This window comes from Peromyscus leucopus, chromosome 1 (assembly GCF_004664715.2).
Source record: "Peromyscus leucopus breed LL Stock chromosome 1, UCI_PerLeu_2.1, whole genome shotgun sequence".
NCBI lineage: Eukaryota > Metazoa > Chordata > Mammalia > Rodentia > Cricetidae > Peromyscus > Peromyscus leucopus.
This window is the reverse complement of record NC_051063.1, coordinates 104,679,162-104,698,694: the sequence shown is the minus strand read 5'-3', so window position 1 is coordinate 104,698,694 and position 19,533 is coordinate 104,679,162. Positions and strand designations below refer to the sequence as shown.

The window sequence follows — 19,533 nt, the reverse complement described above, 5'->3', positions numbered from 1 at the left end:
AAAAGACCCAAACAGGGTACACTAGGTCATCTGTGCCAACTAACATTGCGACCACTTGGGCTTCTTGAAGGGGCTGGGTGACCGCATGTGTCAGTGGCCATGCGCTGGACTCACCATGACTCCGAAGGTCCAGAGCTACGATCCTACACTGCACTCTACTGACGATCGCTGCCTGGAAGGAAAAGAACAGAGAGGGAAGATGCAGGCTTTGCCGTTACCACGACTTTGTCAAATGAACTGCGGTCATAATTCAAGGTACCCGAGAGAACTAAAAACTCGTCGTATCCCAAAGGTTTCCTTTTCAGTATAATAAAAGAACAATGATTTTCTGTGTTTCTGTATACAGTGTACTCTGTCTCCAACCTAAAAACAAACTTCATCCAAACCCCTCCTTAAATTGCCATTCTTCCTCACATAGTGTAAGCACTTCCAGACGCTGGCCTAAGGTTTTCACCCACACCCCAGCAGCTTTTCTTTATTTTAGAGCCTGAATCCCCTAGATAAGGACCGTGAATCAGCTGAAATACTATTTTGGCTTAGGAATTACATGAACACGACACATGAGTCATGAAATTACACTAAAATCAGAGCGTCATGAAACCTGAGATTTACCTAAGGTAGGCACAGCAGCTACAGTTTACATAAAAATGATGGGAAGTATGACTATCACAGGAGAGATACAATTTTAGAGATTTAAAGAAACTTGAAATACCTCCTTCCTCAGCAAACCAGGTTTTCTGACAGTCACGCATCACAGTGAGCTCATGCCATCTCTATCTTTTAAGAATAAAGTAACTGTCTAGTCTAACCTTCACATTTTAAGAATGAGAAAACTAAGACCAAGAAAAAGGAAATCATTTGTTTGTGGTCATATAACAAGTTAGTAGTAAAACCCGAATTAGCATCAAGGTAAGTTAACAACGTAACGTAAACATGCATCAGAAAACAAACCAGAGTACACGCAAGAGCAGCCTCTCTCCTTCTCTTACTCCTAGTGAGCATCTCTTCAGAGTCAACAGAGCGCTGATGTCCTACCACGCTGTGCTGTTCGTCCCTGTGAGGGAGCTGGTATTTCTGGAGTTATCTGATGCACTATGATGGTGGTAAAACCTTCTAGGCCAAAAACAAATCTACAATTTGAATATAAAGTTAGGGGACAAAATTCTGTCAAATCTGTCTAACTGCTCCACATTTTAAAAAGTTATTACAAACAAGCAAAAGATAGGTCTGAGGCCAGTAACAGTCAATTCCGGCCTTTGGCCAGAAGGCAATGATTTATAATCATTATGTGCCCATCAGAAAACTATGACAAGACTATTCAAAGCAGCTTCTTGTTTAGTTGTTTAAATAAATCTTGTAAAATGACATGCAAAAACTACCACAAATTGAGTAATGGGGTCACAGCAGTGAACAGCACAGACAATGCCCCTCCCTGCACTAGTGCTCTTCACATTTGTGTATGGTTAGAACAGATGAGAAAAGTCAATGAGTGCAAAGTAAATTCACAGAACATCACGTGCTTTACAGATAAAGTGGGAGAGCATGTCTGTTAGTGACCTTTGGTCTTGTTTCAAACAGCACCATTTTGTTATTTATGAAGTAAGTGAAAAACAGCTGTAGTGACATATTGTTTGTAATCTAAGAAATGAAGCTTTCCTGAAGATCAGAGGGAGGACAGAGCCAGCCACAGAGTTAGCCATAGAGGTCAGGCAGTGGTGGCACACACCTTTAATCCTATAGGAGGCAGAGGCAGAGATCCATCTGCAGTTCTGTGAGTTCAAGGCCACACTGGGCTACACAGAGAAACCAGCCAGGTAGTGGTGGCACACACCTTTAATTCCAGCACTTGGCATCACACACCTTTAGTCTCAGTGCTAGGAAGGTTGAGACAGGAAGTGATATGGCTGGGCAGAGAAAGCAATACAAGGCGGGAGAAGACAGGAACTCGCTCTTGTTCAGGCTGAGGAGGTGGTGAGGTAAGAGGTGGTGGCTGTGGCTTGCTCTGCTTCTCTGATCTTTCAGCTTTTACCCTGATATCTCTAGGCTTTTATTATAAGACCAATTAGGATTCGTGCAACAAAGAGCAAGAACCAGACTCACGCAACCGTTTCCTCAGTGGGATCTGTGCTATCAACACTATATCAATAGCAGCTAATATTTACCAAAATTGCCAAGGCTACCCATTCACCTCTAAGTGCTTCCAGTGCATCCTTCTCCTCCTCCTCAGAACTCTTCAGACACAATTCTCATCATTTTACCGGGAGTTACAAGGAGTTAGTATCTCCCAGGGCCAGGGAGCCACTAAATGGCAACACCACAGCAGTCTCAACCCTGCTGCCTGACACAAGTACCTAAGGAGCCCTGAGGAATACTGGAAGCACAGGATAAACCAACCCACTAGAAATTCTGATTTAAGGGAACCAGAGGAGGGCACAAGCTTATCTCTCAATTGGTAAGTTTTGGAACTCTGTGGGCAGCCTAAATATAGAGAATTAGAGACAAGATTGGAAGAAAGATCTGGGCAGAGAAGGCAGGGCATCACATTCCAGGAATTCCAGCAGTGGGGAAGCTGAAGCATGAGGATCTAGAGTTCAAGGCCAGCCTGAGCTAAACAGCAAGACCTAGTCTCCGAGGTGTGTATGTGGAGGAATCAGATCGCTTTGATAACTATAAATTATCTCAGATAATTTCAGCCTGGAGAAGTAGGCTGAAAAAATATGACACAGTATTTGTAACTGACAAATATTGAAGATCGGGAGAAATAACCATCCTCACAAACATGTACATGCTCTTAATGTATAACTTCTTGTCCAGACTCAGAGAGAGGTATGCTTGGATTTTGTTGCTGTCACAGCTGTGGGCTTTCTCTAAATTTCAGTATTTTCACCTGCCTAAACTAAAAGAATCACAGGAAAATTAAGCAAGACCATAGTCACTTGGGCACTGAGCAGGGTGTCTAGCACAAGGAAAATGTCTAGGGAGATGCGGCTGCTTATTTTTCTTATTTTAGTTGATCCCTGTGTCTCACTGGTCCCAAATTCTAGGAGGCATGTGAAGATGACATAAAACAATACGATGAAGAACAAACTCATGGAGAAATATCTTCATTAGTAGTCAGTGTGATTCACTAAAAGTATCATTCTTATCTGTCAGATTCCTTATATTTAGCAAAAGTACTAGACATTTTCAAACACTGTTAGTTACAAATCAATAGAACACTGATTCAATTATCAAAATATTTCTACCATTTAACAAAAGAAATTGCATATTTAGAGATCCTAAGCTGAGGGGAAAATCTGTCTAGAACTAACAATCTAAGCATCTAAATAAAAATGGCCACGTGAAAGCCAGTTCTCTAGCAACTGACTTGACTCCAAAGCAGAATTCCTCAAGCTTTAGAGTATGTCTGTGACTATCAACCCATTAAAAGTGAACAGGAACTATAGCAAATGGCAGAAATAGAGCCAAGCACTTTACAACATGAGAGACATGGCTGATGACATGATTGAGGGTGAGTGATCACATACACAGGATATGTCCACAAGACAGAATATGGTACAACTCTGAGAAATAATTCTCCTAGATAGGGGAAGCAGAAGGCATGCAAAATTGAGTAAGGCAGTCTGTGCTCAAGGTTCTGAGTGTCTAGCAGCACACCCCAATCACAGTACTCACCTCTTCCCCTGTCCCTTTATGTCACTGGCCATGTGTTCTAGAGTTTGGGTTTTTTTTTTTTTACCAATGACTTGGTAAAGACTAAATAAATGACTTATTTAATAAAGACAGGGGCCTGACGTGGTGATGCAGGTCTTTAACCCCAGCATGTAGGAGGCAAAGGCAGACAGATTTCTGTGAATTCGAGGCCAGCCTGGTCTAAATAGTAAGACCAGTCTTGAAAAAATCATATGAAAATTAAATGAACAAAAAGACATATTCCTGCTTTCTTAAACAGAATATAGCAACCAATATTTAACCTCTTCTCAACTGTTTGGAATGATACCAACATATTTAAAGAAGGAGTACTAAACATCGACTCCCTAACAGGCATTATATGAAGACATTCCAGAATGATAAAACAGTGTCTGCTCTCCAGGGTCCTATGACCAAACTTATTGATCACACATCCTGATCATATCTGTGCAGCTGCATTACAACACACACCAGTGCTGTTACTAACTCAAGAACAAAACATTCCTTAAGTATAATACACCAGACATAAGCTATGACTTTCGCCTCCAGTGAGGTTTAAGGTGTGCTCTGTAAACTACATACTGGATTTCAAAGATAGTATAATGAGGAATGTAATACATGTTGCTATGGCTCAGATGTGGTTTGAGGGTTCCCCTCCCCACAAAGCTTCACATGTCAAAATTTAATCTCTATAGTGAAGAATTAGGAAGCTAAAACTTAATCTGTTGATAGTGTTTAGAGACATGTCCCTTAGAAAATGATTAGGAAAAGATTAAATACCTTGAGAGAGGAGCCTGAGGACTGAATTATGTAGCTTTATTTATTTGGAAGAGACAGGGTCTTGCTAAGTAAACCAGACTCTCAAACTCATGATCTTCCTGTTGTACTATAAAACTATAGTAATAAAAATAGCATGGCATTGGCATAAAAGCAGACACACTGATCAATGGAATCAAACTGAAGACCCAGACATACGTAAATATGTCTGTGAACACCCAACTTTGTGAAGCCAAAAACACACACTGGAAAAGGATAGCATCTTCAACAAATGGTACAGGTCAAACTGGATTTCTGCATGTAGAAAAATGCAAACAGATCCATATTTATCACCCTGCACACAAAACTCAAGTCTAAATGGATAAAGGACCTCAACATAAGGCCGGACGCCCTGAATATGAGAGGAGAGGAAGTGGGGAATGGGCTTGGACTCACTGGCACAGGAAGGCACTTTCTCGACAGACACCAACAGTGCAGGCCTTGACCAACAATTAATAAATGGAAGCTCATGACGCTGCAGAGCTTCTGCACAGCAAAGAACACTGTCACTCAGAGGAGCGGCCACAGGATCGGTAAAGTCTTTACCAATTACACATCTGACAGGGTTAGCATCTGTAACTAAAAAACATGAACACCAAGAAAACAAACACCCACTTAAAAATGGGGCCCAGACTAAGTAGACAGTTCTCAAAAGATGGAACACAAGTAGCTAAGAACACTTAAAGAAATGTTCAACATCCTCAGCCATCAGAGAAGTGAAAATTAAAACTACTTTGAGATTTCATCTTACTCCAGGCAGACTAGCCAAGATCAATAAAACTGATGACAGCACATGCTGATGAGGACGAGGGAAAGGGACTACTTACTCACCGCTATTGACAGTCTGAACTGGTATAACCTCTGTGGAATCAGTGTGGCGGTTTTCAGGAAGCTGGGAATCGATCTTCCTCAAGATTCAACTATATCACTCTTGGGTATATATCCAAAGGACTCTACATTTCATTACAGAGACATTTGCTCAACCATGTTCACTGCTGCTCTATTCCTAATAGCCAGAAATTGGAAACAGCCTAGATGTCCATCAACAGATGAATGAGAAGTGACAATGTGGCACGTTTGCATAATGGAATATTATTCAACTGTTAAGAAAAATGAAATTATGAATTCACAGGTAGCTGGGCAGTGGTGGCATACACTTTTAATCCCAGCACTCAGGACACAGAGGTAGGCAGATCTCTGAGTTTGAGGCCAGCCTGGTCTACAGAGAAAGTTCTAGGACAGTCAAGGCTACACAGAGAAACCCTGTCTCAAAATGAAAAAAGGAAAAAAAAGAAAGAAAGAAAGAGAAAGAGAGAGAGAGAGAGAGAGAGAGAGAGAGAGAGAGAGAAAGAAAGAAAGAAAGAAAGAAAGAAAGAAAGAAAGAAAGAAAGAAAGAAAGAAAGAAAGAAAGAAAGAAAGAAAGTAAGTCACAGGTAAATGGATAGAGCTAGGGGGAAAAATCACCATGAGTGAGATAACCAGACAAATTGTATGTTTTCTTATATATGTGGATGTTAAATTTTAAACTTATATTAAAAGTGTGCTACAGTCCAAATAACCACAGAGGTTAAGTACTTAGTAAAGGACTAGGGGAGAGGAGAGGGTCTCCCAAGGAAGAGGAAATAGACTATGGTGTTATAGAGAGACAAAGGGGGAAATGGGAGGGTAGGATGGGGGGGGATGGGAGGGAAGGCTGAAGGAGAGACTATGGGGAGGGACAACTAACACTAAAGAGCAGGTGAAAAGCCTCCTACTGTAAAGCTTCCTAAAACATATGCGGATATGAAAGAAATCTAAATGGAGTCACCGAGTAATAGGGGAAGACAAGGTCCCAACTAGACATCTTATGCCATCCAGTAAAACCTCCGGTGCCAGGAATGGTTACATCATGTTAAGCCAGCCAAAGTGGCTCCAGGAGCTAACTCCTGTTTAGCAAGAAGGCTACTGATTGTTCTTCACAACCGATGATAAGGCCCTGTGGCTGAAGACAACACTTTCTATGTCCCACTTGAACAGGGACAAGGTGATCTTGTGCCTAACTAGAAGCTTCATCCCTACTGACTAGCATGTATGGTACCGGAAGGTACTCTCTGCACAATACAGGAAGAGAAAGGTAACCATCAATGTCGGCCAGCTGCAAATGCTGTGACCTACAACAGTGACCTCCCCACCAGATATACTGGTACAATAGTAGCACAAATGCTACAGGAGCAATCAACCACTTTCTGATCGGATCTAAGGCCGACTCCATGAGATGGGACCATATGTGGCACTGCCAAAGTGGCCAAGAACCTGAGACTAGAGAAGCCCTGGGCCTAGGGAAAACCTACTACTATTACTCTGCTAAAGGAACACACAATAAACTGACTCCTAATGACATACTGCTAGACCCACAGGTCAGTGCTTCCCTGCTCAATCCACACCAGAGAGGCTGCTTCTGTAGTAGATGGGAATTAACACAAGGACCCCCCACAACTGAACAATGTGACGACAGTGAGAGACTTGGGAAGACTCAGTCCTAAATGGGATATCTTCATCAAAGCCCTCCCAGCAGGGCTCGAGGATTTATAGGGAAGAGGAGGTAAAAAGACACTAAGAGCCAGAGGGATGGATGACCCCAAGGAAACAGCGTCTTCCAGATCTCACAGGACTAATGCACACAGGAGCTCAGAGACTGTGGCAGTGTGCACAGGACTGACAGATGGGGGCCTAGCATTGACGGGGAAGTGGACATGGGGTTCCACACCTAACCAAGAAGCTATCTATAGTTGATACCCTCTGGCAAAGGGAAAGATCACTTTTCTCCAATGGAATCTCACGGGGTACATCAGCCACACTTCAGGGCAGACCCCATGCCCAGGAGTAGTTAGCCAACACAAAACAAACTCAATGGTATTTTTGTAGACTTTCTGTTTAATTTTGCTTTGTTTGGGCTTTTTTTGGTCTATTGGTCTTTTGCTTGTTTTGATTTTTTTCATTTTTATGAGTTTTTATTTTGTTTTGTTTTTAATTTCATGATTTTGATTTTGAAAGAGAGAAAGAAAAGGAACATAAAATTGGATCATTAGGGAGGTAGGGAGGATATGAGAGGAACTGGGAGAAGTGAAAAATAGGATCAAAATATATTGTATGAGATAAAATTATCAATTAAAAAAGGAACCACCAGATAAAATAATTATGAGCCAAAATAAACCTTTTATAAACCACCTCATATGTGGTACTGTGTTACTGGTGATAACAAAAAAAGGACTGAGCCATGTCAATAATTTTTATACTGATTACCTGTTGAGATGATCAAGATGTATCATTTTGGATACAATGATTCAAACAAAATATTCTTTTGTTTATTTGTTTGCTTGTTTTTTGAGACAGGGTTTCTCTGCGTAGTTTTGGTGCCTTTCCTGGATCTCACTCTGTAGACCAGGCTAGCCTCGAACTCACAGAGATCTGCCTGGCTCTGCCTCCCAAGTGCTGGTATTAAAAGCGTGAGCCACGGCTGCCCAGCAAACAAACAAAATATTCTTGAAGATAATTTCACTTAGGGATATATCTACTAGAAAAACTTATTTACACTAGATCTATTTGGCAGCAGCGGTCTAGAGACATGAGAGAGCTTGGCACCATCAGGCAAAAGATAAGCACAGCCTACCGTAAAAGAAGGAAACAGCAAACAAAAGTCAAATCCTTTAGTGCCAAGGATTTAATACTGAATCCCAACTGTGTGCATCCAGGAACAAAGTGAAACACTTAGGGTTGTGATTCACGACCATTTGGCTCCAGGTACCTAGTTTTTTGTCCTTCAGTGGTAAACAGAGGAAGTGTGTACATTTGCCCGACACATAAGAAGAGAGCGTTTCATTTTATACACAGGTGTTGCTAGTATCTTTCTCAGAAGTATCTCCTTGCACGAAGGCTGCCTTATCCTCTAGTCAAAGATGTGATCAAGATTTACAAAGGGTAATATTCATATTAGCCCACATGCTGTACTGTAGACCCGAGCACCACAAGCTAAGCACTATTTCCCACGAGTTCAAAAGTACAAATGTGCATACACACAAATTGTTTTTTAAAGCAAAATAAAATAAAGCATTACTCCAAAAAAAAAAACAGTTACTATTCCAGCATGGATGAGAGAGGAGTTCATGAAGATCCACCCCTAGCTGAGGCGCTATTGGCAACTGATGGCTGTTAGGGGATGTGGCCACTATTAGGTTGTGTAGGTTCCTGTAGATGGCCCCACTTCCATGCACACACAAGCTGCACTAACTTCACAATGGGTGACTTTAAAAAGACATGAAGGTGCAAGTATTGGAAGGGCTGAAGAAGTAGGAGGAGGAATTTGGGTTGGATATGACCAAGATACATTGCATTCATGTATGAAACTGCCAAATGATAAAAATATTCAAAAAATAAGAAATATTTTCCAACTATTTCTAAAACATCTCTATGTGCAAGGGACCATGGGAGCTCTGAAAAAAACAAAGTGAGAGGCATATTTAAAACATCTGAAATAAAATGTCTACTCATCTAATATTTAAATTACTTTTGACGGGCCACAAATTCCATACCCCTGGCCCCAGTGCACATATATATACAAAATGTTACAAGAACCTCTAGCTTAAAGAACAGGGGACCTTAAGCACACAATACTAAAGCTTTGCAATCTACTCTCTCCTAGCCTTCTTCCAAAGCAATGAATGAGCATGGAAAGAACTAGGCAAGTCTACCCGAGAGAAACTAATCATACACAACACCAGGTTCTAGTATCAACGACTTACCGTGAACACTGCCCAAGAAAGGGCAGAATGGCCTCCTCCATGGAGAAGCAGCAGGACCGGACCCTCGGAACCACTCTTGTAAACTCGGAAAGTGTATGAACAGTTAAAGACAACAGATTTAAGGTTTGTCTTAATCATAATATACTGATTAAAAAAAACAAACAGGCAATAACCTTAGGAAAACTGCAGACTTAAAGGAACTTAAGCAGATGTTCCTGAGCCATCAAGACTGTTTTTGAAGCACAATGTCAGTATGCCTTCTTTCTTTTTTCCTTAAGACGACTCAGGACTTGGTTTCTAGGAACTCAGTCACTTCAGCTTGCTAGACTGAGTATTACTTTCAGGAATTTAATCCTTAATCCCTTCCCATGTGTCAGACAACTGCAGCCAAAGAAAGATTCTGTGAAAGGCTTACAGGTAACATTCCATGCTATGTAAAGGACTGGTGGGGGATGGAGAGATGGGCACAGACAGTGGAACACAGGACATTTAGAGCACCCAAGTCTGACTTAGCACCTTGCCCTTAGACTGAGGCAGTCTCTTTGAGAGGATATATCCTTGCCAGTTTCATTCTCCACTTCCACATCTTCCATTGACTCAAAGTACTGACTCCACGGGACAGGGGAAAAGTCCCGCTTCCGGCCAGGGCTAAGGAGAGGGAGAAAAGAGAGAGACAGCTGTTTCAAATAACAGTTATTATGCACAAGGTGGCAAAATCTTGCTCAATAGATACTACTTGTAAATCCAAACTGAAAATAGCAAGAGTGTTTTCTCATAAAGACACAAAGAATTCATAAAGCACCATATACAGTATTTAAGTAAGCCCAAACAGATTTAAGAGTAAACATTAAGATTTTATACAATGCTAGGTGTGGTGGTGCATGCCTTTGATCCCAACACTCGGGAGGCAGAGGCAGGCAGGTCTCTGTGAGTTCGAGGCCAGCCTGGTCTACATAGTGAGTTCCAGGACAGCCAGAGCTACATAGTGAGACCCTATCTCCAAAACAAAACAAAACAAAACAAAAAGATTTTATACAATGAAGTCATTGATGTATTTTAACTATGGATAAACTCTGATTAGCTATGGATATCACAAAATCTACTCTTTTTTTTTTTTTTTAAAAAAAAAAAGATTTATTTATTTATTATGTATACAGCATGTATGACTGCAGGCCAGAAGAGGGCACCAGATCTCATTACAGATGGTTGTGAGCCACCATGTGGTTGCTGGGAATTGAACTCCGGACCTCTGGAAGAGCAGTGCTCTTAACCTCTGAGCCACGCTCCAGCCCCCACAAAATCTACTCTTGTCAGTGACCCTAGTATACAGGCTCACTCCTCTCACTTCACTCCCATTCTGATTATTCTTAGTCACTACTATTGTTCCACATCTCTAACCTCACACTTTTTCACGTTCCCCATCAGCCGAAGGACAACCTTCACAGACAGTCGACTGACTGATGACAGCCGTGTCTAGAGCTGTTTACACAGCGGTGAAATGACTCTCTAGTCAGTGGAGTACTGGTCATAATCAGAAAGCTGGAAAGAACCTAAATATCATCAACAGGGGATTAATCTGTGGCAAACAGAAATAATACTTAATTCTAACAGGGGACTGCTGAATAGTAAGATTGTTTACACATGGATATATAGTATCTCCAAGAGTCAGGTGTGACAGTGAAAGCTTGTGATCCCAAAACTTGAGAGGTGAAGGCATGAGGGCCAGGAGGAGTTCAAGGGCATCTTTGGCTACATAGGGAGTTAGAGGCCAGCCTGGGCTACATGAGGCCCTGTCAAAAATAACAACCAAGACGTACCACTAAATAAAAGACAAACACCATATGCATTCTACTACTTGTGTGAAACTGGTCAAACTAATCAAGCTCTTTCTGTTGTAGTGACTAAGTGAAATAATATTTTTTTATTGGTTCTCAGAATTTTAAACTATTTTTTAATTCTTCCCTTCCCACAGTCCTCCTAGATCTCTCCAGCTTCCCTAACTCACCCAACCTGTACGTATCCCGCCCCCCCACCCCCACTTTTCTTACATCCACGAGCACAGTTGGTGCTGCCCATTTACTCCTGGATGTGTGCTCTTCCACTAGCATAGGGACGACTCCACAGGGTTACATCCTTAAAAACACGACTTGCCCTCTCTCAGCAGCCGTCAACTGCCAATAGCTGCTTACATACCCAGCAGCTGGGAGTTGCCGAGCAAATGGATAGGTCTATCTTTTAACAGAATGAAAGCCTCGGTTGAAGTTGTTAATTCCAGCTCTGGCCAGTTTGTTTCATTTGGGGTTATGCAGGAATTCCCATGGGAACCCTAGAAGCAGAACATCTAATTCCACTTGCTCCTTAGTCACTCACAAACATAAGGATGCATATGCTCATTTCACAACCACAACACCACCTGCCAAACTTATCACAGGTAACAGATTCTACAGCTCCAAGTGTAAGTTGTGATACCTGTAACAAAGCAGTAAAAGCACTACCATTGTAGCAAAGGCACCCAACGTTTTCACTGTGCACACCGTGAGCCACCAAGCCAAATACTTTACTGAATGATTCTATTTAATCCTTACAAACGTAGTTTTTATCCAGTTTCACAGCTCAAAAAAAGATTTAGAGATGCAAAGTAACCAAGGTCCCATGGCTAGAAAGTAATAGTGACAGGACTAAAATCCAGTTTCTCGGGGTTGGGGATTTAGCTCAGTGGTAGAGCGCTTCCCTAGCAAGCACAAGGCCCTGGGTTCGGTCCTCGGCGCCAGAAAATTAAAAACAAACAAACAAAATCCAGTTTCTTCACTCTCCAACTCTCTTCAAGCCACTCAATGCTACATATATTACTCTCAGCTTTTTCAGTTTCTCTTTTCTATTCTCATCTGCACTTATAAAAACCAGCAAGGACTTATTGCACATTATCAGAGGCTTCATTTTCAGAGTGTAAATATGGCCAGTTGTGCCAATGCCACTGCAACTTCCTGAGTTGGCCAGGAATCAGTTAAAGAGAAGCCACTGTGTAAAATTACAAGTTATCCTAGGACTCTTCACTCCTGACTTCCTCTATTTAAGAAAAGGCAAACACAAAGCAAGGTTCCAACTTATACCAACTCCACGAGCCTACCTGGTTCTGCAGTTAGTGGCTCTAGACTGCTAAAGGCTGCTCTTACACATGGAGATGTCCTAGCACATCTTTGGTGTCTGCTTGTGAACACACAATTATTTATATATTCCAAGACCTCAGCTGATTTAGCAAACAATTTATACATGAAATAGTATCAAGGAACTTTTTAAATCTTTGTTTTCTAGTTAGGCCAGAACACCTTGCATTTGAGAAATGTAGTTTGGGTTCTTTTTAAAAGTGGTTTTAGGTTTGGGGAGGTGGCTCAGTGGGTAGACTGCCTGCTGGGTAAGCATGAGGAGCTGAGTTCATGTGACGGCTGGAGCAGCGGTGCACATCTGTAGCCCAGCAACAGTGAGGCGGTAACAGGTGGATGACAAGGGCCTGCTGGCCCACCAGCCTAATTGAAAGTGAGCTCCAGGTTTGGAAAGAGACACTGTCTCAAAATAAGGTGGACAGAAGTTAAGGAAGACACCGGACACTAACCTCTGGCTTCCACACATGTGTGCATGCACACACACAGTTCTAGATTCTTATTTTATGTATAGTTACGTTATGGCCATTACAGCCAATACAGACCTTTTTAGCTATAATTTTAAAAATGAATTGCTGAGGGTTTTTGTTTGTTTGTTTGAAATATATTTATTTATGTATACATTATTCTGCCTGCATGTGTCCTTGCAGGCCAGAAGAGGGAACCAGATCTCGTTACGGATGGTTGTGAGCCACCATGTGGTTGCTGGGACTTGAACTCAGGACCTCCGGAAGAGCAGTCAGAGCTCTTAACCACTGAGTCATCTCTCCAGCCCCTGAGGTTTTTTTTAAATGAATAAATTTAAGAATTCTGAAGTAATAAAAGTTTTCAAAAGTATAACAAGGTTAAACTATACTTTAAAATAAAATAGTATTCATTCAATAAAAATTTGCCAAGACCTGTACTTAAAGTTGGATCTGAAGTGAGGTGTGGGGAAATACTGGCCTAGTTACAAAATGAGGAATCCTGTCTCTAGTCTCAAGAAAGCACAGAGTCCGTAAGTATCTAATACAACATGAAGAGTTAAAAACCCCGAGGGTACAGCTAAAGTGCTACGGACCGACGCTCACATAAGGAAAGAAGATGACTTCCAGCTGGGGAAATAAAAAGGAGGTTTCAAAGAAACACTACTCTTACGGGACTGCAGGGCAGAATGTGGGCCGTGGAAAGGAGGAGTGAGCAAGGTATTGCAGGGAACCAGAAGACAGGGAACAGGAGCCACCAGACAGTCTGCAGCAAGAGACACGGCAGACAGAACCACTAACCGGAAGAAGCGGGAACAGCTACCTCAGTTTGGGGAGCTAAGAGAAGCCGACACATTCAAAGCACATAGTAGGAGAAGGACAGAATGTTGGCTACAATGAAGTAGAGAAGGTATGTATGTTCTTGGGGGGGGGGGTGGCGTCTGTGTCTATGTACGTTTGTCTGTGTGTTTTTGTGGGACACCAAAAGTCAAAGAGGCGTTAGATAGTACGGGAAGTGAGAGGCCAATAAGATATACAGATAAAATTCCATATGATAAAAGTGCAAGATGACATTAATTCTGGAAGAAAATATGTTTATAAGCACCTTGTCAGGAAGGGGTAAGAGCCTTGACTGGCAATGGAATTAAAAAGAAAGAACTGACCTTTGAAAAGGTAACCAACAAAACTCAGGAGTGTCTACAATATGAGGAATTTATGACAGAATCAGAATCAATTCTAAAGTTGAATTATTAAGTCTTATTTTAAAATAACTACTTTGATAGGACAGCGCATACAAAATTACTTTATGTCAAAATAAAATTTATTTTAAACCTAATCAAATGAGTAAACAATTTCTATTTCCTGCTCCTCTCTTGCAGAGAGGAACAAAGTGTGGTGTGAGACACAAGGCAAACCTGGCTTCTGTCTAACTCACGGATCTTCGCTGTGATCACAGACCACATTCAGAATCTGTTAAGAGCTGTGGACACTCCATGAAGATCACACATGCAGGTCCAGTGCATATACAATTCTACTGCCCCAGGAATCCCATTTGAAACTGGGTTAAGATCTACAGCCACAACTTTGACCCCCAACAACCTATTTCTAGAGAAAAGAAGGAAAAAAGAAAATGACAAGATAATGAACTTTTTAAAAATAGTTGTTAAACCTGCAATTATTTTTCATTTGTTAACTAATAAGTTTATTTTTAAAACCCAATTCTGTTTTCTGTGTGACATATACATATCACTTAATTTCTATAAGGCAAGCCTCTCCATGTCTGATGGGACTGTATCGTCAACTTTATACAGGTTGGCATGAGGATTAAAGTAGCCTCCTCACTACTCATTACTCTCAAACTAGCTTGCTCTGTTTTATGCATTTCTAAAAAGATTTTACTTCTATATTTGCCATAGTTCTCCAGCTGGTGCAACTTAGCACCAATGTGAGATCCCTGAGAGGAAGACATTCCCCCATGTATTCACAGAATCGGACACATCAATAATTAACATCTGTTAACACAATGAAATGAGCCAATGAGAATATAACACTAAGCTTGGTGTCTCAGTATATATCCATTATTACTACTATTAAATGGCTTGGAGGCTAATAAATATAATCCCCCTTACTTAAACCTAGTAAGGTTTCCAGTAAAAGAAAATGAGACACTACAAAACTATACTAACCAAGCCTGTAGTACAAGAGTAAGGTAACAATAAACTCGGTCCAGAAACAACTCTACCTGATTTTCAAAACAGAGATCAAGGCAATTCAACGGAGGTCAGTCATTCCTACAGATGTGGGATTACTGAACACCTATAAGCAATTTCCACACAACTACTGCTTTCAGAAGGATCATTAAGTACATTTCATGGACAACAGCATGGCTCTGAAGTCAGGTTATTTTGTTTACATTTCAATAATCACAAGATTTCTGAGTCACTGTGGCACTAATCTGTCACAATTTCCTCAGCAACAAGCTCTGAGAAGTGAATAGGTAACCTTTATTCCAGGACCCAGAACCAGAGAGACAGAGGGAAACAGCCAAAGCAAAGGGCTACCTCACAGCAAAAAAGCAGAAAACATACGAGGAAACAAATCAATAAAGGTTTCACATACTGAAAATACCAAAACACAGGCTGGTTTGTATATTTAAATAAATAGTAGAAAACTAAACAAATATGACATCAAAATGAAATAATGACAAATAAATGGTCTATTTCTAACAGCCTGAGCAGAGCCAATGGAAATGCTCCAGCTGTGGTCATGCTGCACTGAAGGGGCTTCATGAATCTGTGCTGAAGACTGCAGCTGTCACCTGTGTGAGTGCCCATCCTGTCCCACTCTTACTGTTTGGAACGTGCATTTGACAGGAGGCTTGTATGTTATTCTCTTTGTAGTTCTTTGTTTCTATTCTTTGTTTCTACACTGTTTTCTAGATATATCCAAATGAATGACGGCTGGTTGTTCATGCCTGTGGGTTCTTTACTGACTCCAGTTACAGGTGCTTCTAATATTTAGGGAAACCATTTCTTGTCATCCCCTTACAGAGCAGCATTGACCACATCTATAGCATTTCCACTGTATTAGGTGTTACAGTGACTAAGAAATTGTCAAAATGTTTAGCAACCATAGCAATTAGGAAAATGCAAATCAAAACAACTTTGAGACATCATCTAGTCCCAGTCAGAATGGCAAAGATCAAAACTGACAATAAATGATGGAGGAAGGATGTGAGGAAAGGGAATTCTCATTCACTGATGGTGGGACTGCAAACTGGTATAGCCTCTGGAAAACAGTCTGGAGAATCCTCACAAAAGTACAAATAAATCTACCACATAACCCAGCTATAAGATTCCTGGTCATATGCCCCAAGGACTCAACATCCTCACTGCTGCTCTATTCATAACAGCTAGGAAATGGAAACCCTGCCCTTCAACTGACAAATGGATACTGAAAATGTGGTATCTGTACACTACGGAATACTCTTCAGCCCTAAAGAATAAGGAAATTTACAGCTAAGTGGATGGAACTAGAAAATACTATATTGAATGAGGTAACTCAGACCCAGAAAGGCAAATGTGGTATGTTCTTTCTCATCTGAGGCTCCTAGGTCCCAATCTTCAGATGTGGGTATAAGCATGAAATAGCCATAGAAACGAGGGAAATATAAAGGAACTATAGGGAGGGGACTTTAGGGATAGCAAGATATGAATGGTTTGAAAGGAGAAATAGAAAAATGAGGTGGGGGTTTCAATTGGGGAGGGGGAGAGGAGGCTAAAATAACATTAAGCATGTCTGAAAAGGCCATAATGAACCCTATTATTTATTTACCTAAATTACATATAATACATCTAAGTCTATATGTAAACATATACATATATAATATGAATGAAGCTTCCCATTTGGGCTGACAATGCTCCCCACAAGAGCCAGAGACTATCTAATAAAAACTCTAATACCAGACCTGAAAAGCCCCTTTTGGTTGTTGGTCAGGGGAGTCCAGAGACTCTCAAAACAATACAGGCTATTGCTTTTGCGCTGGTTTGCCTCCCAGAAACTGAAGTTAAGTCTGTACTGCTGAAGACACCATGCACTTTGGACACAGGACCTCAAGAATGTGAACTAGAGCTGACCTGAAAGTCTCCTCCCCCAAGGACTAGCTTTCACATGTCATAGTACTGTATGGTGCCATGCAAGCTTCCAAGCAGGAAAGCAATCAGTAGTTGTACCCATCCATCTGTGACACCCATTACCACAATGACCAGAGTAAGATAGCCCGAAGGGTGGCACTCTTTCTTTTGGCTAGCACCAGATAAAGCAGCTTTCTAATTGAACTTAAGGCCCGTGCAACTGGAGGGAAATCATACCTGATACTGGAACCTAGCCAACTGAGGCTAGTGAGGTCAAGGATCTTAGAGGACCTATTCCACCACTTTACTAGACCAGCGTAATTCCTAACTGCATTCTCAGTATTTATCCTCACGCCCACAGGTAAGTGTAGCTCTCACCACTTATCAAAGCAACTTCTCTTTGCAACCCTCAGAGGCCATTACAGAGAACCAGTGAGAACAACTGGCCGTGGGAGCTCAGTTCCAACTGATACATCCACAACACTCCTGCACCTATAGCTCAAGGAACATCATGAAGGAGGGGCAGAAAGATGAAGAGCCAGAGAACCAGAAAATCTACTGTGATAAAGTGTTTACTAGAAATGGCAGGGAAGCTTCTCCCACGATACCTCTACAATATGGCTGCCTAAACATGACTTGAACAAGTACACCACCAACAGATGTGATAACACAGAGGGGTAAATCTCACATGGTCCCACCCCTAAACAAAGAACTACAGGCAACTAAGGAATGCTAAAAGCTGGAGAAATAGTCTTCTCCAGGGATGAGCCCCCCTATTGATCGATCAATACAAAAAGGCTATGACTTCAAGAAGGAGCAAGGGAAAGTATATGGTGGGGGTTGGAGGAGGGAAGGGAAAAATGATATAATTATACCGTATCTCAAAAATCTTTTTTCTAAATCAGATGGTAGAGGTAGACATGAGTCAGTGGGTAAAAGCCCCCAACACCAAAGTGGAGAGTCATCTCTCCACATTGTTCTCTGATCTCTACACACTCTGGGCACAACCATGCCCACACATACACACATACATGTTGTGTTGACTAATCTTGGCTGTAAAGTTGATTGCTACTTTGCTGAAAGTGATTTTAAGAGCTATGAACTTTGTGAAGTAGTCTTCAAATACACAGGATCATATTGTCTTCATAAAGGGTTAACCTGACTTCTTTTCTACTTGTATCCCTTGTTCTTGTTGTTGTTTTTTCTTACCTGACTGCTCCAGCTAGGAGTAATTCAAGCATAATAAGAATAGGAGTGGAGAGAGTCAACACCACTGTCATGTTTCTGACTTAAGAAGAAATGCTTCATTGTAAAGCAGGCTGCCAGTCTGCTTTAGGTTGAAGTATGTTCCTTCTATTCCTGGTTTCCTCAGAACTTTTCATCACACAGGGATGTTGAACTTACTGAAAGCCCTATTTGCAAAAGTTGAGCTAATCATGTGATTTTTGTCTTTGATTCTATTTATGTGAAGGATTGTTTATTGATTTGCATATGTAAAGTCATCTTTACATACTTGGAATGAAACCAATTTGATCATGATGTATGATCTTTTTATTGGTTGTGAAATATCATGTGCAAGCATTTTATTCAGAATTTTCATATCTACATTTTATCAATGAAAGTGGTTCATGGTTTTCAATTTTTGTTATTTTTTAAACTTTTTGAGATAGTGTCTCACGCTGCAATCCTCCTACCACAGTCTCCTGAGTGCTAGGGTTACAGGCCTGCTGCACCATGCCCTGCACTCAGTTTTTGTTTTGCAAACATTAATTTATAAAAACCAAATGCCTCCTTCAAAAATAAGGAGCAAATTAATAGTATATTAGAAAAACTTCCAAATGATGTCAAAACAATTATTTAACTGTACATCTCTGGTAAGGCATACTTGAAGGAAAAAAAGAACTAGAAAGACATTCTAGAAAGTATGTATTTATATAACTGGTTATTATTATTATTTTTTTTTTTTTTGGTTTTTCGAGACAGGGTTTCTCTGTGTAGCTTTGCGCCTTTCCTGGGACTCACTTGGTAGCCCAGGCTGGCCTCGAACTCACAGAGATCCACCTGGCTCTGCCTCCCGAGTGCTGGGATTAAAGGCGTGCGCCACCACCGCCCGGCTATAACTGGTTATTTTTAATGGTTTTAATTTTGTTATACTGAATATTCCTAATCTTAACTTCAAAGTAGAGACAGGAATGTGCTCATGATTCCTTTGTCTCTATTACTGCTGGTTATGTCTACTGTCCTGCAAAGGCCTACAGGCAATAATCAACTTAGCGTGCTGAGTCTTTCTGGAGCCCGGGATGGGACAACTCAGTGTCTGACGGCTGCCTACAACACTGACCTTACCTGTCTTTCCTCCTTTTCCTTTTCAAAGACAACAAGCAATGCGGGGCTCAAATCTCCCTCACACTCTAATCCAGTCTCCCCCCCCCCCTCCTCCTCCTCCCTCACACTCTAATCCAGTTCCCTCCTCCTCCTCCCTCACACTCTAATC

The 19,533-nt window shown here is 41.2% G+C and overlaps 1 protein-coding gene across 1 annotated transcript in view; it reads right to left on the bottom strand.

Moving 5' to 3' along the window:
• Positions 1-19,533, bottom strand: part of Ppme1 (protein phosphatase methylesterase 1) — a 58,936-nt gene that overhangs the window by 23,418 nt on the left and 15,985 nt on the right. Inside the window, exons 2-4 of the mRNA XM_028877525.2 lie at positions 9,839-9,932; positions 9,285-9,377; positions 115-172 (exon numbers count right to left, since the gene is read on the bottom strand). Of these exons, the coding sequence (XP_028733358.1) occupies positions 115-172; positions 9,285-9,377; positions 9,839-9,932 (245 nt within the window). The remainder of the gene's footprint in view (positions 1-114; positions 173-9,284; positions 9,378-9,838; positions 9,933-19,533) is intronic.